This window comes from Narcine bancroftii, chromosome 5 (genome assembly GCF_036971445.1).
Source record: "Narcine bancroftii isolate sNarBan1 chromosome 5, sNarBan1.hap1, whole genome shotgun sequence".
NCBI lineage: Eukaryota > Metazoa > Chordata > Chondrichthyes > Torpediniformes > Narcinidae > Narcine > Narcine bancroftii.
In genome coordinates, this window is record NC_091473.1 from 84,166,729 (window position 1) to 84,192,267 (window position 25,539).

The 25,539-nt window shown below is 41.4% G+C and overlaps 1 protein-coding gene and 1 long non-coding RNA gene across 5 annotated transcripts in view; one reads left to right on the forward strand and one right to left on the reverse strand.

The window, feature by feature from the left end:
- LOC138763655 (uncharacterized) overlaps positions 1-25,539 on the forward strand; it is a 70,560-nt gene that overhangs the window by 4,837 nt on the left and 40,184 nt on the right. The window lies entirely within an intron of this gene.
- The window catches only part of LOC138763648 (protein Niban 1-like), a 145,050-nt gene continuing 135,932 nt past the window's right edge, over positions 16,422-25,539 (reverse strand). Inside the window, exon 14 of the mRNA XM_069938166.1 lies at positions 16,422-23,565. Within this exon, the coding sequence (XP_069794267.1) occupies positions 21,908-23,565 (1,658 nt within the window). The 3' untranslated portion in view covers positions 16,422-21,907. The remainder of the gene's footprint in view (positions 23,566-25,539) is intronic.

The window sequence follows — 25,539 nt, forward strand, 5'->3', positions numbered from 1 at the left end:
ACACAACAAACATAGAATCCATTATCCTTACCTACCACCCCACCAGCCTCTGCATCCAACACATTATCCTCCAAAATTTCTGGTGGTTACAACAGACACATCTTCCTCTCTCCTTCCCTTTTTACCTTTCATAGGGACCTCTCTCTCTCTCCGTGACTCCCTCGTGCACTCACATTCCTCTCTTCCAAATCCCCCCACCCCAGAACCTTCCACTATGACCGCAGGAGGTGGTACATGTGTGCCTACACCTCCTCCTTCACCACAGTCTGGGGCCCCAAAGAGGCCTTTCAAGTGAAGCAACACTTCACGTGTATCCTCATGGCTGATTTACTGTATACAGTGCTCCCTTTGTGGCCTTCTCTGCATCAGAGAGACTGGCGCAGATTGGAAGATTGATTCACTGAGATCCCCTGTTTTGTCTGCACCAGTGTCAGAGACCTCCTAGTAGCCAACCATTTCAGTTCTGTGACACATTCCCACACTCACATGCCTGTACTTTCCCACTAAGACCACCCACAAGCTGGAGGAACAGCACCCGATTTTCTGTCTGGGCACTCTCCAGCCAGAATCCATTAACATTGACTTTTCTGGTTTCTGTTAACCTGCTCTCCTCTTGCCCCTCCTCCCTTCCCTTCACCTAGCCATCCATCCTCCCCTTAATTACTGCTGACTCCTCCCTTCCTTTCCACCTATCACCTCCTGCCTTTGCAACCAACCCTCCCCCTTTACTCTTGTTTGGACACTTCTGACATTCTTCTATAACTTGATGAAGGGCTCAAATCCAAAACGTCAGACGTGTATTTTTAATCATTGCTATATAAAAGACCTTGCTTGCCCTGCTGAGTTTCTCCAGCATTGTGTTTTTACTTCAACCATGGTGTCTGCAGATTTTTGTTTTTACTTCCGGAGAATTGTGAGTTGGATGCAGAGGCTGGTGGGGTGGTAGGGTAGCATAAGGGGGATTCTGTGTTGTTGCGTCTGGAGGCAGAGGGGACCAGGGCAGATGAGCAGGAAATGGAGGAGAAGCAAGTGAAGGCTGAGTTGATGGTGATGGGGGTGAAGATACGTTTGTGAAAGAAGGCAGTCATTTTGGAAGATCGAGACCAGAAGACCTCATCTTGGTAAAAGATGCAGTGGAAATGGAGAAATTGAGAGAAGGGGGATAGAATCCTTGCAGGGTACAGGGTATGAGGAAGTGTAGTCAAGGTAGTTTTGTGAGTTAGTGGGTTTGTAGTCCAGGTCGAGTACCCAATATCCAAAGTTCTGAAAACCAAAAAGATCCTGTTATGAGCCCAGAGGACTCCAAGAACTAGCAGCAATAGAAATTCACCCAGACAATGGTTACTTAAACAAAAATGTTTTAAAATTTCTTCATACATAATAGGATTAATATTTAACATTACTATTAACTTAATCTAACTTAACCCCCATTTAATTCTAAGTGCATGTGTATGAAATGTGTATGTGTTCAGGAAAATTATTTTTCTTTCACTGTCCAAACATTCACTTTTCATTTCTCCAAGTTCACTGGTATCAGGGAATTTTCCTTACTGTGCACAGAATTTAATGTTTATGATCTTCACCGTGCTTTAACTTAAATTGTTACTGCTCAAGAAGGTTCTTGTTGGTTTCAAAGAAAGATATTTGTTGTTCATTGGACACACACAAACTGTTCTCCTTCAATCAGCTACTTTAGTGTCTTGCTGAAGAAACTTGCCCCCCCTCATGGGTTTTTCCAAAAGATAACCTCTTCTTCCAGGTTACCACAAAGAGTTCTTCTTTTTCTCCTATTTTAGGAGAAATGCATTAACCAGTCAAAGCCTTTTGTAATTGACTGCAAGGGTTTAGAACAGGCTGAACTCAGAACTCAAAACCCGTCTTCAAATGGGGAATTTACCAAGTCTTCCAATTTTTGCAGCCTTCACCTCAAATCTTCTATAGTAAAATAACTCTCTCTCTCTCTCTCTCTCTCTCTCTCTCTCTCTCTCTCTCTCTCTCTCTGTTTAGAAAACCACATGACACCTCTAGGAATAGCAACCTTCAACCAGCAATTTAAACTTCTGGCACCAGTCTTAATAGCAACAGATTTTTGGTTCTTGAGCCTGGGCCCCTTTCAAACATGTTATTGCTTTAAAGACAATAACACATTTCAATTCTACAACATCAATCCAATTAACACCTGTAGCGCGTCGAATTACTCAAAGACTTGTTGACTCAAACCAAGGCTTTTATTAACAAAAGACTGGAGCGTAGTACATCAAGGTCAACCAGTCCAGACTGACCTGGGTCTGGTTAGGAGCAACCTTTTATGACCTGCCAGTAGGCATGGCTACAGCTCTCAGCCAATCACAACTACTAAGGTACTGACCCTGGGATGAGTAAAAAGAAAAGAAAGAGGAAAAAAGGGGGGTATAGCATGCAGTGTTCATGGACCGTAACGGTCGGAAGGCCTGATTGTCTTACATGATCACTGTGGCGCCGGGATCAGGGTAGCTAACGGAGTATCATCTCTGGGGTCCCTGGGTGTGGGTGCAGTTTCGCCTAGTCCACACTCGTCATTGGCTGTGGGCTGGTCCGATCTGCTGCCATTGTCATCCGCGAGGTGCTACTGGACCCATTATCTCGGCATTTATCCTAGGGGAGGATTGGGTGGAGGTTGGGGTTGGAACGTGACAATATTAGACCTGGCTTGGGCCAGGTCCCTTGCTGAGACTGTCCTCCCGCCCATCCGGGTACTCAATGTAGGCATAGTGCGGGTTCGTGTGTAACAGCATTACCAAATCAACTAGGAGGTCGTTCTTCGAGTAGCAGACATGTCGACTCAGCAGGCCAGGTCCAGGGACTGTCAGTCAAGCCGGTGTGGTCGTTCCCGATTCTGACTTCCGTGGGAACGAGAGCATACGTTCGTGCTGGGTAGCATTGGTGGCAGTGCATAACAGGGATCTGATGGAGTGTAGGGCGTTTGGGAGGATGTCCTGCCAGCAATTGGTGCGGAGGCCTTTGGACTAGAGGGAAAGCATGAATGCTTTCCAGACGGTGGCATTCTCCCTTTCGCCCTGCCCATTACCGCGTGGGTTGTAGCTAGTGGTCCTGCTCAAAGTAATACCACGCTCCTGAGGTACTCATAAACGAGGACCCCCGGTCCTCGCACTCATAAACGATGTAACTGGGGTACCCAAAAATTGTGAAGATGCTGTGCAGTGTGTTTATGACTGAGGAGGCGGTCATGTCCGAGCAGGGGATAGCGAACGGGATGCGGGAGTACTCGTCGATCACCTTGAGAATGTTGGTGTTATGGTTCGTCAACATTAGGGGCCCCTTGAAGTCCACACTGAGACGATCGAAGGGGCGGGTGGCTTTAATGATGTGGGTCTTGTCAGGCCGGAAGAAGTTGGGCTTGCACTCAGTGCATACTGGGCAGGCTCGTGTCACGGAGCAGATCTCCTCGACTGTAGAGGGCAGGTTGCGGGCGAACCTGGTGACCCCTGGGTGACAGAGCTCCTCATGGAGTTTCTGCAGCCTGTCCAGATGTACACTGGTGAATGTCCCACGGAAAAGGACGTTGGGCGGGTCATTGATGTTTGCCAGGCCGGTTAAGAATGTCGTAGTTGAAGGTAGAGAGTTCGATTCTCCACCTGGCAATCTTGTCGTTTTTGATCTTGCCCCGCTGGTTGCCACTAAACATAAATGATATAAGCATAAACATAAAGGATATAAACAAAATAGAGAGAGTGCAGAGAAGGTTCATGAGAATGTTGACAGGATTTCAAGGTTTGAGTTACAGGGAAAGGTTGTGCAGACTGGCGCTTTTTTCTCTGGAGCCTAGAAGATTGAGAGGGGACTTGATAGAGGTGTTTAAGATTTTAAAAGGGACAGACAGAGTAAACGTGGATAGGCTTTTTCAATTAAGAGTGGGGGAGATTCAAACTAGGGGGCATGGTTTAAGATTGAAGGGGGAAAATTATAAGGGGAACATGAGGGGAAATTTCTTTACGCAAAGGGTGGAAGGGATGTGGAATGAGCTTCTGACAGACGTGGTCGAGGCGGGATCATTGGTTACATTTAAGGAAAGACTGGATAGTTACATGGATAGGTGAGGACTGGAGGGGTATGGACCGGGTGCTGGTCAGTGGGACTAGGAGGGTGGGGATTTGTTACGGCGTGGACTAGTAGGGCTGAACAGGCCTGTTCTGTGCTGTAAGTGGTTATATGGAGACCGCACGTTGGTCAGTCAGCAGTGTAAAGCGCGTGCCAGCGAGGTAGTGTCTCCAACGATGGCCTGGGCCTCCTTCTCGACAGAGGAGTGTCGGCTTTCTGGGCCCTGAAGGGTCCTAGAAAAGAAGGTGATAGGCCTACCGGCCTGGTTTAAGATGGCTGCCAGTGCAAAGTTGGACATGTCACTCTCCACCTGGAAGGGTATGGACTCGTCAATGGCGTGCAGAGTGGCCGCGGCAATGTCCGATGATGCGGTCGAAGGCTGTTCTGGCTTACGCTGACGAGGGGAAGGAGGTGGACTTAATTAGTGGCCGTGCCTTGTCAGCATACTGTGGGACCCATTGGGCATAATAAGAAAAAAAAACCTCAGGCAGCGTTTGAGTGCCTCCTGGGTTTGGGTCGAAGGTCCATAAGAGGGTGCATGCGGTCGGGGTCCGGCTTCACCGCCCCGTTTTTCACCATGCAACCTGGAATAGTGAGGTGAGTGGTCCAGAAGACACACTTCTCGGAATTGTAGGTCAAATTCAGCCGTTTTGCCATTTGGAAGAATTTCTTGAGGTTGGTGTCATGGTCCTGCGGGTCTGGCCACAGATGGTGACATTGTCTAGATACAGGAATGTAGCTGTTGGGCCGTTCTGATCTACCATCTGGTCCATCTTTCGTGGAAAGACCATGACAACATTTGTGACACCAAAGGGGACCCTGAGGAATTGATACAAGGACGTGAAAGGGCAGTCCTCTGGGGGGATCGGGAGCTGGTGGTAGGCTGATCGGAGGTTGATGGTGGAAAACACACGGTATTGAGCGATCTGATTCACCACATCCATGATTCGAGGAAGAAGGTAAGTGTCCAAAAGCGTGAAGCGGTTGACCATTTGGCTGTAGTCAACCGCTATCTGCAGCTTCTCCCCATTCTTCACAATTACCACCTGAGCCCTCCAGGGACTTGCACTGGGCTCGATGATGCCCTCGTCCAGCAGTCTGAGCACCTCACTTTTAATAAATTTCCTGTCCCTGAAGCTGAACTGCTGGCGCGAAAGTCCAGTTTGGTGGGGGGGGGGGGGCACTTCGGGTTTAGTGTCACAGTGGCGAGGGCGGAGCATGGCATTGTAGTGGCAAGGGTGGAGCATTGCGAGGGTGATGCCTTCCGCACACGGAGCTTGCATCGTGATGTCAAGTGTTGCCACACGATCGATTCCTCGCTCTCATTGGATGGGAGTTCTGAGGAGGACGAGTAATTCAAATTTGGAGAAGGCGTTTGGGCTTCGCACGAGGCACTGTGCTTGATGCCGGCCATTTTGGATCAGCAGACGGTGGCGAAGTGGCCATTCTTTCTGCACTTCTGGTATCGGGCCTTCCTCGCAGGGCACAGGGATCAACTGTGCTTCTCCCTCCTGCAGAATTAGCACTTCAGGGCCATGTTGGGTTGTGTGGTGGCAGCAGTGAGGCCATTGACGGGGCGTGGGGAGGCTGGGTTAAATGCAGACGTTCTACTCACATAGTAATGGGGGGCACAGCCCTGTGTATAGGTGTCCATGTTTAAGGCTGCAGCCTCCATTGTTTCAGCAATTTGAACGGTCTCCACCAGGCTGTCTCCCCCATGCTCCAGCAATCATTGCCTCACTTCATTGGATTGGATCCCAGCCACATAAGCATCCCAGATGAAGTCGTCTGTGATTCCGGCTGCCATCTCGTTAGTGCACGTACAAGCTCTACCCAGTAATCTCAGTGCCTAGAGGTAGGCTCTGCAAGACTCACCAGGTTGCTGCCTCCTGATCGCTAGCATGTGCCTGGCATTGACCTTATTCACAGGCAGCTCGTGGAGTCCCCTCAGCACGTTCATGGCAGCCATGTAGGAGGTCGCGTCCTGGATGTTTTTGTAGACCCTCATGGACATCAGGACCAGCAGTTTATCTGTATCTTCCTCCACGATGGGGTCTGAACGCTGCAGGTATGCCTCGAAGCATCTCACCCAGTGCCTGAAGTCACTCTGGGCAGTAGTTGACTGCGGGTCAATGCTGAGGCATTTTGGGTGCAACATTCGCTCCATCCGTTGAAATTTTTGTTAATAAAATTGTAGCACATCGAATAACTCAGACTTGTTGACTCAAACCAAAGCTTTTATTAACAAAAGACTGGAGCAAGGTACTTCAAGGTTGACAGTCCAGACTGACCTGGGTCTGGTTAGGAGCAGCCCTTTATGACCTGCCAGTAGGCGTGGCTACAGCTCTCAGCCAATCACTATTACTATATGTAAATATATACATTGGTGATAGAATCCTGTACCATCACAACACCTACTTATAAAGTCTCCACAGGCACTATTTATGGTTTCTGTAAAGTCACTGTAGACTTGGAGTCCAAACTTAAGCATAGCTCTTGCATTTTAAATGAGATTTGTGAAATGTTAATGTCTCTTGTAGGGCGTAAACTAATATCTGAACCCCTACAATCTAACCTTACCCCTTAAAATATATTTTATTCCATAATTGTATTAATCCATTCTGTAGCAATCCAAAAACCCAACTTTTTTTAGAGCCAACATTTTGTCATAAGTGATACCAAGGTACCATATGGCCTGTGATTGCCATTTAAAAGGGGATTCCATTTTATACGTTATATAATCAACTTTGTTAATTGGGATCACTTCACTTTTATCAATATTAATCTTGTATCCTGATATTGCCCCATATTCTTTCAATTTTGTATATAACCTTTTTATTGATTTATCTGGGTCTGTTAAATATACTATAATATTATCCACAAAGAAGCTAATTTAAAATTCTTCCTCTTTTACTTTTATTCCTTTTATAGTAGGTTCCCTTCTTATCAGTTCTGCCAATGGTTCTATAGCCAAAGCAAACAGGGAAAGTGATAATGGGCATTCCTGCCTAGTTGACCTACTCAATTTAAAGTGGTCTGAAACATATCCATTTGTTACCACTTTTGCTTTAATCCAATTAATAAATTTTTCCCGGTAATTTGAATTTCTGTAGTACTTTAAATAGATAATTCCATTGCACCCTATCAGAAGCTTTCTCTGCATCTAGAAATACTGCCACAATTGGTGTTTTATTTATTTGTACTGTATGCATTAAATTAATACATTTACAGACATTAACTGCTGCTCTTCTATTTTTAACAAATCCTGTCTGATCTAGCGTCACAAATTTGGAACACAGTCTGTCAATCTATTCGTTAGTAATTTTGCTATTAATTTATAGTCTGTATTTAGTAAAGGTATTTGGCTCTGTGAAGCTGGTGACAGTGGAATTACTGTAATTATTGCTGTTTTACATGAGTCAGCCAAATTCTGGGTCTTTTCCACCTGTTTCATTACCTCTAAGAGGGGCAGAATTAATAGATTATTGAATACCTTATAAAACTCTGTAAGGAATCCATTTTCTCCTGGCACTTTATTATTTGATAATGTCATTAGTGTATCCTGTATTTCTGTAATTGTCAGGGGTTTTAGTAATTTATTTTGATCTTTCAATTGTAATTGGGGTCATTCAATGTTTAATAAAAATCTATTTTGTCATTCTTCCCTGGATTTTCAGTTTGATACAATTGCTTATAAATTTTTTAAAATATTTCCATTAATCTCTAATGGGTTATATGAGATCTGCTTATCCTCCTTCCTTGTTGCCATGATAGTTCTTGTTGCTTGTTCTGTTTTTAGTTGCCAAGCCAATATTTTGTGGGTTTTCTTTTCTAATTCATAATAGCTCTGCTTTGTTTTCATAATGTTTTTTTTCCACTTTGTACGATTGCAATGTTTCATATTTTAATTTTTTCTCTGCCAATTCTTTCTTTTTCTCTATATCTTCCCTTCTCATTAAATCTTTTTCTATAGTTACTTTCTCTTTTTCCAACTGTTCAATTTCTGGATGATATTCTTGGTTGTGTAACTAATTATTTGTCCTCTAATAAAGGCCTTCATTGTGTCCCATACTAGTAGGAAAATAACAAAAACCATAAGAAAACCAAAGAATACTATTCAAGAAAACAGCATTTTTACTGAATTGCACTTGCCACCTTGCAAGACAACCACAACTCCCTTTTACGCCTCTTCTTGTTGCTTATTTGTTAATTGATCTACAAAGTCATGAGCTTCTTCTGGATTTGAAAACAGTCTATTTTACCCACCAGGGATGAATATCTTCAACACTGTTGGATGCCGTAACACAAAGTTATAATCTTTTTTCCATAGAACAGTTAAACTCCTTTCACTTCTTTAAAAGATCAAAGCTAATATCTGGATAAAAAATTTTTTTCCATTGTACTCCAATGGTCCTTATTTTTTTCACTCATTTCATTGCCAGTTCCAATATTTTCTCTCTTGTTGTATATCATAGTAGTTTTATTAGTATGGAACACAGTTTCTGCTGTGGTTGCAGCTTTGGTGTCAATGCTATGTGGGCTCTTTCAATTTTTATTTCTTCTAGGAGTTCTTCTACTCCCAAGATCTGTGGGATCCATCTTTTTATAAATCCTTTTATATCTGCCCCTTCTTCACCTTCTTTCAGGCCCACTATTTTTATATTATTATGTCTTTATATTTATTATGGCCAATAAATCATGTGTCTTCTTAATTTCCTTATCCCTATCTTCTATTGGTGTCTTCTCCGAGGCCTCTCCCATTGCCAAGTCAGCGTCTTGCTGTTGGCGTCCGCTCCCACCGACAACCTCTTTACAATGCGTTCTGCATATGCGTGAGGAGTCACTCATGTGCCCTGACATTTTTGTCAGGCTCTGCAAACCACTGTTCAAGTCCGCCCTGGGGGACGTTGCCACCAAGCTGCCCACTCACCGGCTTCACCACTTAGACCATCCTCTTGGGGAGAGCTCCATGCTTCCCCTTTTTTTCTCTGGTGATTTCTTTATCTCTTTACTTGACATTGTAGTCTTTTCCTCCTTTGGAGCCATCTTCAAGTTCTTATACTTTTTTATCTTGTGACTTTTTTATGGTTTTCTTCTCTGCCTTATTTATCTACCTTTATTTCTAACTTTCCCTGTGGAGGGCTGGTTTTCGCTAACCCCCCCCTTCCCCCCACTGTATGCCTAAATTTTAAAAAAATTAAACCTTGCCCAAGCTTCCAACTCTATCCTCAAAAAAATGACACAATATTCTCTGCATCAGAAATGCATTGCTGTTCGCAGAAGTACTCCAGGCATAAACACAAGGCTTTTGCAATCAGCCCACATTAATATAAAACTACTATGAAGCATTTGGAGCTTGAATTTGCAAATGATCTCTATGACCATTCTCTTTTCAAATTTATCATTTGCAGATACCACAATATCCTGCATAAATCTAACCATATATCCCACAATGCCCTGCATTTCCTCACAAGAGTTACACAAGGGAATAACAAATTATTTGCAAAACCAGCTGCAGGGGTTTGCCACAGGTGTTAAAATTATCCACAACCATCTGTTCTTATTGCAGCAGGTGCTGCCTCTGTGACCACATGTCGAGCAAAGGCAATGTATCTATTCATTTTCAGTAAAGTGGTGGTAAGAGAAACTGTTTCTGCATATCCCTTTTTGGATATGGTCTCCTTTACAGTGCCAACATCCTGCTGATTCCTTCTGGAGTTGAGGAATCTTTCTTGCAATTGTCTTGCATTTCCAAAGACTTGTGAAACCTATAGCAACAGCAGAGCAAAAGCAACAGAATGCAATCAAAGACAAATAATGTCCAGAAATGCTAAGCTGGCAATCAACTGCAGCTTGCATGATCTACGTAAATAGTGCTGTTGAAAATACCTTTATGAAGGCTTGCACTATCTAAGGCTGAGCAAGGTCATCATGTGGTGAGTGTTCTGGAATGATTGTAAAATAAAATAGTTGCTCCAAGAAGCTCAGGATCATTGACTGTATAATCAATTTCAACAATGAATAACACTGATGTGTGCTCTTGATGCCAATGTTCTCTCCTTTACAGTATCGTGGATTGGATATGTGCACATAATCCATACTTGCTGCTTTGGGGACATTGTATTTAATAAGCAGGTGCTATACAACTTAAAAACTTGGTCATAAATATTTCATTTACATACATTTGATGTGCATAATTGGGGATTGGAACACACGTTCATTTATTTGTTCATTAAAATGACTACAGCTCCGTTAGTTGAAGGAATTAAAATTTTCTTCACAAGGTGAGCAAAAGCATGGCTGAAAGCAAATATAAAGATATATTTGGTACTTACTGTGAATATATTTGGTACTTATGTATCATGGATACATACTGTATAACTTCCAAGTAGTTCCTTACCACCCCCACCCCCCCCATCCCCACATGAGTCCCTTTCATTTTATTCTCACATTCTCATCAACTCCCTCCAGATTCTACCACATAACTACACACTTGTGAAAATGATCACTGACCAATTCATATATCAATCTCCTCAATCTTGGGATGTGAAAGAAGAGCACCCAGAGAAAACCAATACAGATAGTGAGAACATGTAAACTCCCTCCACACTGACACGACCTGAGGTCACATTGAACCTGGGAAGATTCAGTATTTTTGAATTGCCAGGAAAATATTTCTAAGAGGTTACATACAGAACCATATGCCCAGTTTTGCACATCTCAAATATCATCCTTGAGTTTGGAGAATTTCACTTTCCTGTCAATATCTTAGATATTCAAATGGATGGATTTCTATTCTTGAGTCAAAGTGGAAGTTCAAAAATATCAACTTCTAGAGTATCAATATACAAGTAAGAAGGTATTAGAAGATTTTAAGTCTTTGGCAATTAAACAGTCCAATTTTAAGGGAACTGAATCATCGCTTATAAAAGCAACAGTCAATGAAGTATGTCAAAATGTGCTGCAATCATGATTATTTGGGTGATAAAATAAGACTGCAAGCAACCCGCATGCAAAATTAGCTAAAGTTCCAATAAATTTGCTGTTACTGTATTCAGTGTTACCAATATGTAAAGGTTAAAACCTTGTGTTTTTGATTCTTAGTTAACTTTGTGCCTGTCTCTTTAAGAGAATTATTGTTTGTAATGTTACAAAAGTGACTATGATGTAATATTGAGTAATATCCACCCAGGCTAAGTGCTTGCTCTTCATTCTACAAGATGTGAAGGAAGCGTGAGGATGAGAAAATTTTCTTTGAATTTTTGTATCTCTTTAAATATCTTTTGTATCTCTATCATACAGTAAATACTTTGTTATTCATCACAATGAAAGTCTTGTTGCAAAGCTTTGCAAAATGTTTATGCATTCTATCAATGAATTAAAATTGCATAAAATAACAGCCACACAGTTTGATTAGTTGGATTAAAGAGATCGAAATTTGGAATATCGCGGCTCACTCTTTGGAAGATGATGCTCTGAAATTGGGATATATTAGAATAAGGAAAATGTCATCTACACTACAGAACCCTTTATTAGCATGTTGTGATATCTTTGTAGACAGTAGAGTATGTTACATCTGTATAAATATGAAGTAATGAACAAAACTTAGTGTTTCAGTGTTGATCATCTGGTTGGCTATAATGAATGTTGAACACCAGAATTTCAAATAGTAATTTAGTTGTCTTTCTATACAGGATACATTTGACAGGAGTGATGTGTTTTGATAATTTGCCTCCAAAATATATCATCTTGGACAATAGACTCAAAAAGCATGAAAAAACTTGTTATGCTAAAGGTATAAGATTAAAGGAACTTCTTATATGTTGGGCAACTGGAAATGAGGACTCCATTACATAATACAATTGTTGCTGCATACAGGTAGATGAATTGCTCATTGTTCCACGTATATTCTAACTATATCAAGAACCATCTCTGCAGTTTGGCCAATAGCTTGTGTTGGCTGAAGAGAGAAAAAAATGACAGGAGTTGTTAGGAGCCCAGAGGACTCCAAAAACCAGTAGCAACAAAAATTCACCAAGACAATGGTTACTTAAATAAAAGCATTTTTAATGTTCTTCATACATAATAATATCAATATTTAACTTATTACTATTAACTTAACCCCCATCTAAGTACATGTGTATGAAATGTGTATGTGTTCAGGAAAGTTATTTTTCTTTCACTGTCCAAAAATTCACTTTTCATTTCTCCAAGTTCACTGGTATCAGGCAATTTTCCTTACTGTACACGGAATTTAATGTTTATGATCTTCACCAGGCTCTGGTGCTTTAACTCAAATTGTTACTGCAAAGGAAGGCCTTTGTTGGTTTCAGAGAGATATTTGTTGTTCATTGGACACACAAACTGATCTTCTTCAATCAGCCACTTCAATGTCTTGCCAAAGAAACTTGCCCCCTCGTGGGTTTTCCAAAATATAACCTCTTCTTCCAGGTTACCATAGAAAGTTCTTATTTTTACACAATTTCAGGAGAAACACATTAACCAGCCACATCCTCTTGTAATTGACTACAAAGGTTTAGAATAGGTTGAACTCAGAACACAAAAGCTGTCTTCAAATGGGGTCTAATAACATGTCTGCAAAAGCTGCAGTTTCCATTACTAAATGCTGCTGTAAACTGACTGTCTTTCCCTCTCTCTAGGCCATTTCAGATAACCCAAAAGTTGAGATGTATAGGCGGAGAAACTCTGCCAAAATGCATAATCACCTACCTTTCTGAATATGCGGAGGTAGTCTCCGAGCCACATATTCCAACCTCTCTCCAAGAGGGATAATCTCCGCAGCACAGCCCTCCGCCGATCAATCTGAATGTACAGCAGCGCTAAGTAGCTATTTAGGGGTGGGCTAATGATGACGTCAGCCTGCACCCATCTCCCTACTCACCCTTCTCATTTCAAGTCAGGGGCAGTGGGATCCCACAGGGCAGTGGGGGCTGTTAGTGGGGCTGGCAGGGCAACAGGGGCAGAGGGAGCTGGCAGGGCAGTTGGGGCAGTGGGGACTGGTGGGGCAGCAAGAGCCACCAGGGGATGGGTGGCGTGGGCTGGGACAGACACACCGGGCCGCTTCGGCCTTCAGGGCCGCTCTCTGTGGCTCAAAACATGGCAGAGCAATGGCCATCTTCCCTACCCATTATCCCCCACACAGCTGGAACTGTTCTGGGAACCATAAAGCGGTTTCAGCTGCCTGGGGGGGATTATGGGTAAGTGTTACAAGCCCAGAGGACCCCAAAACCCAGCAGCAATAGATATTCACCAAGACAAATGGCTACTTTGTGGTGGTACGCCATTAGGCAAGTGAACTGGCCCCACTTGTCATGTATGCGGCAGGGCAGCTGGCCAAAATGGTGCTGTCGGGGGTTTCCTCCCGACCTCAACACTAGACTCAGAAGCCCGTGCTTGGCAACCCTCGTGATGCCCTGGTGACATCGCCCCCCCCCCCCCCCCCCCCAGCGCAGTTCTCAGCCAGGTCAGGGCTGGGAGTTAAAGACCAGCCAGACAGACTGCAGTAAGTCAGTTCTGCTCACTGAACTGAACCCGTCTGGTTGTGCGATCCTTCAATTAGCAGTGTAGCTGCCGCTACAATTGGTGACCCCAACAGGTTCAAACATCTTTGAACCCAACATGAACGACCCTTCGATCAACGCTATAGCCATCAAGCTTCCTGACTTCTGGGTTCAGGAGCCGGAGACTTGGTTCAGCTACGCAGAGACTCAGTTTCACCTCCACCAGATTTCATCGGATTCGACCAGGTTTTACCTTGTGGTCGCCACCCTGGACCAGGCCACCCCCAAAGGAGTGCTACACCTCATTCAGCACCCACCCATGGAAGATAAGTATGGGACTATCAAGCGGGTTCTCACCAGCTCCCTCGGCCTCTCCAGGCGCCAGCGTGCCACTCGCATGTTGCACCTCGACGCCTTGGGGGACAGAACTTCAATCGAGTTGATGGACAAGATGCTCACACTCATGGGCGATCACAGCAACTGCCCATTCTTCGAGCGCATCTTCCTCGACCATCTGCCTGAAGCTATCTGGCTGTTACTGTCCCAGGAGAACTTTGTGGACCCTAGGAAGTTCACTCAATAGGTTCAGGAGCTATGGCTCGAATGATTTCCAGAAGGCTCAGCAGTCCAGCAGGTTACAAGTCACAGGCATGACCACACCAAGCCTTCCTGTAGCACTGCAGTGGAACTCCCGGACCCTGCAGGGGCCTCAAAGAGCATAGCCAGAAGCAAGCCATTCACTTCAGGCCTCTGCTTCTTCCACCAGCGCTGGGGAGCCATGGCTCAGAAATGTCGTCAGCCCTGCTTGTTCCAGGGAAATGAGCAGGCCAGCCACTGTTAATGGCTGCAGCATCTGACCAAGAACACCGCTACAACTTAAACAAAAGTTGCTTTTAATTATCTTTAAACATGAAAACAGGATCACTATTAACTTAATTAACCTAACTTAAACCCCTTTCTAATTCTAAGCGCACGTGTATGTAATTTGTGTGCAAGTTCAGAAAAGTTCTTCGATTCACAGTCCAATCTCACTTCTCATTCTTCCAAATTTACTGGTTGCAGGCAATTCTTATACTGTGCACAGAATTTAATATTTATGAATTCCACCAGGCTTTGGTTGTTTGAAAGGTAAATGGTTACTGCTCAGGAAGGTTCTTGTCAGTTTTCAGTGAGAGAGATTTGTTGCTCGTTGGACACAAACTGGTTCCTTCTGATCAGCCATGTCAGTGTCTTGCCGAAGAAACGTGCCCCTTTCAGGGTTTTTCAGATGATAACCTCTTTCTTTCAGGTCACCACAGTGTTCCTTTTCTGTTTCCCTTATTTCAAGTGAAACATTAGGCAGCCAGTTCTCTCCTCTTAACCCGGCTTCAAAATGGGGTTTTTACACAAGCTTGCCAGCTTGTCATGTTCTAGTCCCGGCTGCTGCTGCTGAACTATAGAATTGCAGAACTATTCTCTCTCTCTCAGAAAAAAAAGCCTGTTTGACTCTCTCTGTTTACAAAACCACATGAGCCTCTTAGAACTCCCAAGCTGCACTCCCAGATAGCCTGTGGCTCCAAACTACTCTGATCTCATCTGTTGCTTTTCAAAACAACAATCCATTAGCGAAGTCTCTTGGGCATGCCCCAAAGTTTTTGCAAAGTCCCCCAGGAGCCACCCTGTCTTGCTTAAGCAGTGCTCCAGTATTTTAAATGAGATCTGTTTTGAAGAGTTTATATGTGACCTACACTAAAAAACCTGCCCCAATTTATCTTCCAAAAACATATCTATATACAATACAATACAAACACAGTAGGGAAGACAGTCATTGCTATGCCACATATTTATGGCAGGTGGCACTAAGGCACCAGTCGCCCTGGATCTGGAGGGCACTACGAGGTATCTCTAGAAATGAATGGGATGCTGGAGCAGCCTTTTAAGGCTGTTGTCTGCAAAGTAAGTTCCCATTTTTCCATCCGCTCCGTAGCTGGTCTCAAAGAAGAGGTCCGACATGAAATGGCCTTCTCTCTCCAAAGAAAATAGCATGATTTTTTTCCTCTCTGTTTGCAAACCACATGATTCCTCTTAGAACAGCAAACTTCAAACAGACTTGGAACTGGCAAAAGATTAATCAGTTTCTGAGCCTGGACATCTGTTCCTTTAAAGACAATGGACCAATTTCAATTCCACAACATCACTTCCAATTAACACCTACTTGTGAAGTCTTTATAAGCACTCTTCAAAGTCATTTGTAGACATTGAGTCTATGTTTAGGCATAACTCTTGCATTTCAAGTGAGATGTTTTTTGTGAAATGTTAATGTCTCTAGTTGAATGTAAAATGAGATATCTGTAAAGTGTACCAAAATTAAACCCCCCCCCCCCCACAATCTATACCTTTTTGAGATATATTTTATCATAATTTTATTAATCCATTCCGTAACGGAGTCCTCTGCCTACCTTTACCCATTGACTCTTATGAAAGTGAATGTGCCACACACGTGTGTAAAAGAACAGTGGACATTTGAAGAACCCTGAATAAAGCTCAGACTTTATGTTACACGAGGTCAGTTTCTTTGCTGTATCTATTGGATGGGTTCAGATGGATGAATCCTTCCCATCCCAGGGTGAACTTTCTTTGTTTTTCCTCGATCACAAGTATAAACTTGAAAGACCAGTTCTCTGCAAAGTATTCCAGGTACAGACTTGCTGTAGCTTAAAACAGATCTTCGTTTAATTCTGAAACAGCTAAAGATTAAATTTCATCAAGCTCTAGCAATGTTCAATTAATAGTTATATTGTTTATGAATAATGTGGAGAGCAGTTTTGTTGTAATAATTACCAAAAAATTTATTTATCAATACTTTATATCACATTGAAATTTCATAACATTCTTAATTTCATTTATTTTTTATTCTTTTTCTTTTAACTTGTACATTGGTTTTCAAGGTCGCTCTCTACTTAATATTTTCAGTTTGTGTCTCATACAATAAGTTGATCCTTCACAAAAATAATCAAAGTGAAAGTTAGCATCCTTTATGTCAGCACAGTGTGGAATAGTTATCATTGGACTATGACAGGATTCTGAATGTTCAAATCTGTACCTAGACAATACCTTTGCAATTTTTCCTTTTTTTTTGGCTTTTTTAATTTTCCACATATTCTTGACTCTATGTAATGGCAACAAGGTACTGTATATATTTAAAGTTAGTGCGCAATTATTGAAAATTTAATTTCAACAAAAGATACTTGTACTTCTGGTTTATTGGAAAAGCAAAGTGCTGGTGGAAGTGAATGGTCAAGGAGCATTTGTGGAAGAAAGGAACAGAGTCTCGATACAAAATATTTGTAGTTCTTTTCTGCCACTGATTCTATTCAACACGCTGAGTTTCTTGAACAGATTGCAATTTTGCTCCAGATTCCAGCGTCTACAGTCTCCTGTGTCTCTACTTCCACTCTTGAGTGTGGTGTACCAATTTTACAAGAAAAAGTCTGCAAGGTTGTGATGTCAAAAAAAAATAAAACAAAATTTATCTCATGTTGAAGTTTCATTAGTTGATTTCACACTGAGATCCCAGTAAATTGGTGTGATAACGACCTGTGTTTAAAGTTGGGTTGGGTCGGATCGAAGTGTTCACACACTGAACCAAGAAAAGTGGTTCAGTGCGACCTTTCACATAGGGACCCAGCATTCAGGTGCAAAAGGAGGCAGGACCTGCAGCATGACAGCCTTGGTATCTGGGAAGATGGGTAAGCCTTTTACACAGGAGTCAAGATGAAATGTATCGACTCTGATACTACCTACCTTGGCAGGTAAGTACTGAGATGAAAATGACCCCCTCCCCCCAATACCATTTTTGTCGTGTTCACACGGGTAAGTGAAATGACGAAAAGGCGATTTAAATACTGGCTTTCAGGGGCAGTGTGAAGACACCTAATTACAGTAAAAACCTTCAAACAAGTTGCCAGAATATAGGAAATCATGATTAAAATTGTATGTATATTATTTTTGTCAGTTTTGTCCTTTTATTGCAGGAGAGTCAGGGATAAAATGTAAAACTACAGTAAAAAAAAATGGAAAATCAGTACATTTTAAGAAGTGTGAGAGATTGAAAAGTATTGGCATTTGGAGAAACCAGAATATCTTGTATAGGAATTACTGAAAGCTAAACACAGATACAGAAAAAATGTAGAAAGGCCATGTGTACATTGGCCTTCATTGTTAGAGAATGAAAAAGGATAAGACTTCATGACATTGATGCAGGACCCTGATAACACCTCATCTGGAATATTGTACATGGCCCTGATCTCACTTCCTTAGGAAGGAGATACTTGCAATCAAGAGAAAGTTTTGGTTCACCAGATTGATTCTGAGATGACACAGATTGTTCCTGGAGAGATTAAGCATATTGGATCTCTAAGAATTTAGAACAAGAGGAAATCTCACTGTAACATACTTCTGGAGCTTGACAAAATTGTTAAATGAATGATGTTTCTCCTGGCTGAGGTGTCTAGAACCCATTATTCAGCCATTCAGGATGAGATGAGAAGAAATTTCTTCACACATTGCGTGGAAGCTCAACCACTGCATATATTCAAAATGTTTTTTTAAAAAAAAAGGATTATGGATTTCTCAAGGAGAATGAGACCATGGTTAAAAATCAAGCATGAATGCTGGGGCAGTTGTGAGAAACTAGATGACCTGTCCTTGTTTTTGCTTTTTGTGTACTTAAATTTGGCTTGGATTAAAGTTGAAATTAAACTGCATAATGTGAACAGCAAGGACATGTAGCTCTTATGTGGAAATACATAAAAGTTTGCAATGTTAGAAGAGTAAATTTTTACAGATTAAAATTTGTATCCATTCATTTTGCAAGGTTTTGGCTGTAACTTAGCTAAACTTCAGAACATGAGAATGGCCAGACGCTATAAGAAGAGAATGTCAAGGTTTATGTCATGTAAATTTGTTTCCTCTAAGCAGTATAATGTTTAATTCTACACTAAGCTTTCTTTGCTGCTACAACTCCATTTTCAGGTGGCAGAAGGCAATTTCATGTCGGGCCTCTGCCTGGAGACCAGCTACAGAGTGGATGGAAAAATGGGAACTTACTTTTCAGACGGCAGCTCTAAAAGGCTGCTCTAGTGCCCATTTTACATCCAGAGGTGTCTCGTAGCACCCTCCAGATCCGACGGAGGTGGGTGACTGGTGCCGTAGCACCACCCCCATAAATACACAGCAGAGCAATGGCCATCTTCCCTACCCATAATCCCCTACACAGCTGAAACCGCTCATTGGTTCCTAGAACAGTTCCAGCTGCGTAGGGGATTATGGTTAGCGAAGACAGCCATTGCGCTGCCACGTTTTGAGCTGCAGAGAGCAGCCCAGAAGGCTGAAGCAGCTGTCCAGAGGGCTGTGCTGTAGAGATTATCCCTCTCAGAAAGGGGTTGGAATATGCAGCGTGGAGACTGACTCCGTACATTCAGAAAGATAGGTGATTGTGTTTTGGTGGAGTTTCTCCGCCTTTACATCTCAACTTTTGGGCTAACTGAAATGGCCTAGAAACTCTGAGGAAGCACTCTTCTGGAGTGTTATTCATAAGTATGCAAGTTATTGACCCATGCTGCTTGTGTGTATATTTTGAATAGCCCCTTTTCCACTGCACCTTGTCCCAAGAATTAACTGGGACAGGGTCCAGTGGAAAAAGAAAACTGTCAGAGCGCCGGTGTCAAATGATGCCATTTCACGCCAGGGATTAACCACATTGACCCTTATTCTTATTCCCGGCGTCAGCTGACGCCAGCCTGCTGATAAAACCTGTGGAAAAGGGACAGCAGAAAGTCACCCATTTTTAGTTGCAGGTAGAACACTCTGATCCCTAGTGATGAGTTGTGTCCCAGTTAAGGATGGCCCAGTGGAAATGGCACAAAGGGCTTCCTATCCCAGGACACTGCACAGCCAATTAACTCGGATGCCACTGGAAAAGGGGCTGATGGCACTGCCACCATCCAGTATTGATACACTCTACAACCTGTAAAATTAGACAAAAATGGCATTGTTTAAAAATAATTACATTTAGCATCAACTTTAAACTGCTTTAACGTGACATGATAGTTCTCTGAACCTTACATAAATGTATATTTTGAACTGAGGTCCATTTATTGTTGAAGTTCCACTGTGGAAACTATCAAGGCCCCTCAAACTTTATAAAACTCGTACTCCTTGTAGCAGAAATAAGCAAAATGTGAACAATTTAAAAATATCAGAGCACATATTTTTTGCTTCATGATGCTTTGCATTATTATTGATAATTGGTGTTTTCTTTCAATAATTGTATTCCCACTAGTTGGAAGAGATCCCTTGATTTCCAGTGAATAACCATGGATTCAAATCTTGGAGGATCCAGCAACAAGGCTTTTTTTAAATTAGAATTTCATTACAGATTTTCTCACATGAAACAATTAAGTGCAATAAAACATTGCAAATTAGTTAAGTTTAGATGGAGTAGGCTGGTCTATGAGCTAATTAATCAATGGATAAAGCAATGGTTGTAGTTTTAGTATTCTCCCCTTGTCATTTAGGGCTCTGTATTTTTTCCCATGACAGTCAGGGCTTTGGCTATTTATTTTATTTCACTTTTCCATTTAATATGTATTCTCTTGATTAGATTCCAGACAGACAGACACACACACACACACACACACACACACACACACACACACACACACACACTCTAAAATGCTGAGGGACCATCGTCACACCTCTTTTTATGTTTTATGTACTGGCAGAGAGCGACATGAGACAGTATGAAGTGACCCATCCCTTTGAAACTAATCTTTCCTTCATTGCATCTCTCCATCAAAATGAAATGCCTCATTCAAATCTTGGCAAAGGAATTTTGAATGTGGTATGGGTCATTTTCTTGTCCCATTTCTCCTTTTACAAAGTAAATGGAAATTTACATTTGTTCCCTTGAGTGAAATGACCATGTGGAGAATTTCACAATTTGACTTGAGTAGCTGATAAGTTTTCATTTGATAGCATAACCATTAGTCTCCATTTCAGTTGTGTTTAATATTAAAGGTTAAGATGCAGTAAAAGCATTCAACTTTGTGTTAATAATCCTGCTATACTTAGTACCCAAAGTTATGACAGTAGCTTGCTTGAAGCACTTGTTCTGTTTACACTACATGAGGAAAGTTACAAGATTGTCAGATGTCTCTAAACATATCACATAGAGCTGTATTATTTTAAGGTGTGAGAGTTATGAATATGCAGTCATATAATTATTAACACTAAACATTATTATTATTTCTCAATGGAAAATAGCAAGGTCTAATGCTGAACATTATGAGGAGCAAATTATAAAAGTCTTAGAAGAATTGAAAATGATATTTACGTTAAGCTCTGAATTCTACATGAGTTTTTGGTGCTGATGTAACTGTATACTCTAGTTAACGGTTAAAATCAAAATGAATTCAGGCTCTTGAACAGGTATTTAAATAGGCAAGCTATAGAAGAAGAAATGCAGGCAAGAGAATTTATGTCAACAGGTAAAAAGGTCAGCATGGACATGGTGAGCCCATTTCCTGTCTTTGCACAATTCTCTAAACTCTAAAAATCCCAACCTATAAACAGGGTAATAAAAATCATTGTGTGGTCTTATAAGTGTTAACAGCATGTATAAAGCAGACAATTCCAGGAATTGTTCAGGGTGTATGTCTATTTGGTGTAAAGATAGTCCATTATATGAAGACTTAAAAATTATTTACATTGTGTTTATACTTTTTGTTATTATTACATAACATTATTAAAGAATGAACATTTTAAGTGTTTCAAGTTCCTTTGAATTTGCACAATAGCTATCTCTTCCAATAGCCTGTTTCATTTGCCTTAACACAATATCATTCTTTTGTCCTATTGATTGAATTACTTGGATATATGGGAATTTACTTTTTTTGTCATGGCAGTTCAACCATTGTCTCCGCTTAGTCATTTGAAGCTCATTTAAAGGAAACAGGCAATGAAAAATTAAATGGAAGAAAATAAAATAATGTGTAAATAAGTCAAAAGTGAAAGTAATGCTTCCTGGAAATCATTGTGTTTCTGGACAAAGAATTCAAATCAAATGGAAGTTGGACTTTTGGCATTTTAGACATCTCAGGTTAAAATTGTTTTCATGGAGTTTGTATTTTAAAGTTGCTTTATTTCAGTTTCTGGTGATTCAATGGATTGATTTTCTGCAGTGATAGGTTGTCACGATATTGATACATAGTCAATTCCTTTACTTCTGCTTCTACATCAATGACCATCTACATCTCAGAATTCTTGTCATCTTCTTTAGCTTCACCCTCATTCAGAATCTTTGGCTCTTTTTCAGAAGCACCATGTAGTACAGGTACTTCATTGTTTCTTGCATGTATCGAACCAATTTCTTGAGCTTCCACTTTGGTCAATGTTGAACCACCACCAGAAATTGCATTAAACTTAGCACTATCAGTGGAAGGCTCATTTCCCAAATAATCATTTATTTTTTGTGATACATCTTTTTCAGCTTTTGTGGCCATCTCATCCTGACCTTGTGGTGGCTTGTTAAATGTTGGCAAATCTTCATGTGACTCTTTGCATTCTTTACCCTGACCTTCCACAAGATCAACCATTGGTGTTAAGTTCTTGTATTCATTTTGTTGTTTCTCTTGACCTTCCACAAGTGAATCAATTGCTGATGGTAGGCTTTTGCATTCATTATCTTCCATAAGTTTGTCAACTGCTCCTGCTAAGCTTTTGTTGTCACTATTTTCCTTGCCCTGAACTTCTACAACTTCTTCAGCTGCTGAAGGTAAGCCATCATTCTCCTCTTCCTTACCTTGACCATCCACAAGTTTATCAACTGCTCCTGCCGAGCCTTTGTCATTATTTTCCTTGACCTGAATTTCTACTGCTTCTTCAGCTGCTGAAGGCAAGTCATCCTCCTCCTCTTCCTTACCTTGACCATCCACAAGTTTATCAACTCCTGCTGCTAAGCCTTTATTATCATTATTTTCATTGACCTGATCTTTCACAACATCATCAACTGCTCCTGCTGAGCCTTTGTCATTATCCTCCTTTCCCTGACCTTCCACAAGTTCATTAACTGTTGATGGTAAGCCCTTCCACTCATCATCTTCCCTACCCTGACCTTCCACAAGTTCATCAGTTGTTGAACTTGATGAATTGGGATCATTGCCTTCTCCATTTTTGCCTTCCACTACATCCTCAATTTTCTTATGTTGACCTTCCATGAATTCAACATTTGATGTCTCATCTTTACCTTCTGTCTTACTAATGTCCTTAAGATGTGTGTCCTCCTTTGGATTGGACTCATTGTGCATTTCAACATGGCTTGCATCATTTGTTTTGCATGGCAAAGCTTCCTGATTCTCAAACTTCTCCTCATCTGGCACTATTGCCATGGTTAGCAAGTTGTGTATTTCTCTTAAACTATCAGGAGCTGGAGAAGTTGCTTTTTCATTCTCTTTTTCTGTTTCTGGCCTGTTCTGACATTCATTTCTTGGCAGATTCTCATTTCTCTTCGCATTATTTAATTCAACTGGATTTTCCATTTCCTGATAAATCTCTATTGGTGAACTAATTTCAGGTATGGCATTTATATCAAGGTGAGTGGTCATCTTTCCATTCTGCCTGGAGTGAAGAATTTCATCCCCAGATTTCTCATGAGAGGCTGATGACTGTTTGTCATTCAGTAAAACTTCTGATGTAGGAGCAGAAATTTGTGAAATCACTTTTTCACCCAATTCCAGTCCCTCAGCACACGAGCTTTCAGATGATGTTTTAGCTGGGCTCCTGGGCTGAGAATCTGGTGGGGTCTTTCCTTCATTTTTGTCAGTGAGATTTCCATCGCTGTCGCTGGTATAAGGAAAGTTGTCTTCAAACAGATTGTGTTTTTTCAAAATGGCAGCTTCTTGCACAACTAACAGGAAAAAAAGAATTTGCTTTACAAATGAAAATAAAACAACACAGATAACCTTCCAAACAATGTTTTTCTATACTTCAGAGGAACAAACAAAAATAGATGCCAAGCCGTTGATGAAAATGTTAGCTAGTTTAACAAAAAGCTTGTCGAAAAGTTTTTTTATTATCTTAAAGCAGGAGAGGGAGATGCCAAGTATGAGGGTGCAGAGAGGGAATGTGCCCCAAAAAGTGAAATTCAGAGTGGAGAATGTACAAGAGGCCAGAATCAAAGGAACTTGGAGCTGTGGGGGAGATTACAAGGAAAGGTGAGGTCAGGAAATAAATAAGAATTTTAAACTGGAGGCTTAATAACTGGAAGTTTCAGGCACTGCAGGAAGGTAGTCATTTGGCAGCAACAATGAAGGGATCTATGGAGCCTCTCAGGGTCACCAAGTGCTATAACTGCCTTCACCTCAGCACCCAGTGCCAACATGTTCTCATTCATCATTCCCATCAATGAACCAGCAGAATCCACTGGTTTTAATTTCCCAGTGCAGCCACCAGTATTATCCACTATGGAGGCTTCTCACTTGGGATAAATATGGAATTTTAGGGCTGAATAAGGCCTGGTGCATCATAGTTAAGAAGTTTGCAGGCAATGGTGGTCAGAAGGCCAATTAGACATTCAGTGAACAGGTCAATTTCAGATACATCAGCAGTTGAAAGGGATAGGGATGGAGTTGGTGAAAGGGGAAATAGGGTGGTTAAATGGACAAAAATCTTAAGAGTTGAAGGGTGAAATAGGATATTGCACCATAGAGTCATAGAGGATGCCAGTTGTGATTTTATTCACGTCCATTTCCGTGCTGCAGGCAAAGAATAATCCTGCATGCAGAGATTATAGTGTGCAGTAAAAGTGAACAGGTTTGAAAGGCAACAACCAGATTAATGATTTTGGAAAGGAAACAGAGTTTCAAAAGTGAATAATATTTTGTAGCCTTCTCTTGTACCTTCAGCCAGAATTTTTACTTTCATTGTGGCACAAAAAAAAACACCTTATGCCTTTTGTATAGGAAAGCATTCCAAGGTGTTTTCTAAAAGCATCATCGATCAAAATTTGACACTGAGCCTCGGTAGGAGATGACCAAAAGATTGATCTAAAAAAAAACCACATTATATTTGAAGGAGAGAAGAGAGATAGAGTGACAGAGGTTTAAATAGGGAATTCAATAGTTTAGGAGCTGAAACCACTGTCAGTATGTGTGGAGTAATTAAATTCAGTGATGTATGATGTCAGAATTGGAGGGTGTAAGGATCTCAAAAGCTTGAACAACAAGAGGTTATAGAGATAGGGAGGGTCAAGGTTTAACATGAATAACCTTTAACCATTAACCTGCCAAGAGAGTACAGACTGTGATGGAATACAGTAGTGTTAACAACACTCATGAATGCTCAATTTTGAGCTGCTATATTCATTCTGAATCAAAAGTAGTCAGATAACATGATAGTCTGTTGAGATGGTGGGATTTGAACTATTTGCTCTGGTTCTTTAGTCCAGGCCCCAACATTGCTTGTCCAGCAATAGAACCAACTATGCTCTGTGGCAATTGAAGGTTAAATCAAAGGGCAATAATGAAGGTTAAAGTCTAAGTTCCTTGAAATTCAATGATGAATACTGCATCAGGGAAAACTTATAGTGAGATGGTCATGTTTTTAATGGAATCAAGAGCAAAATACTGGTTTTCTAGGGCCAGGCACACAGGGAATGGAGTTGGCAGGAGGAAGAAAGATGGCATTACTTGAGCATAACTAAATGCGAGTTGTGACTCCATGTCAGGCCAAGGGATGGCTGGGAGTACAGATGGAGAATTTTTATGGAGGAAGTGATTTAGGAGTGGAAAAAAATACAGTTAACTCAAAGAAGACAGGGCAAGTAGAATTGAAAGAGTCAAGAAAATTGGTGTAGAGATGAAGGGGTCATGGAGGAAACTAA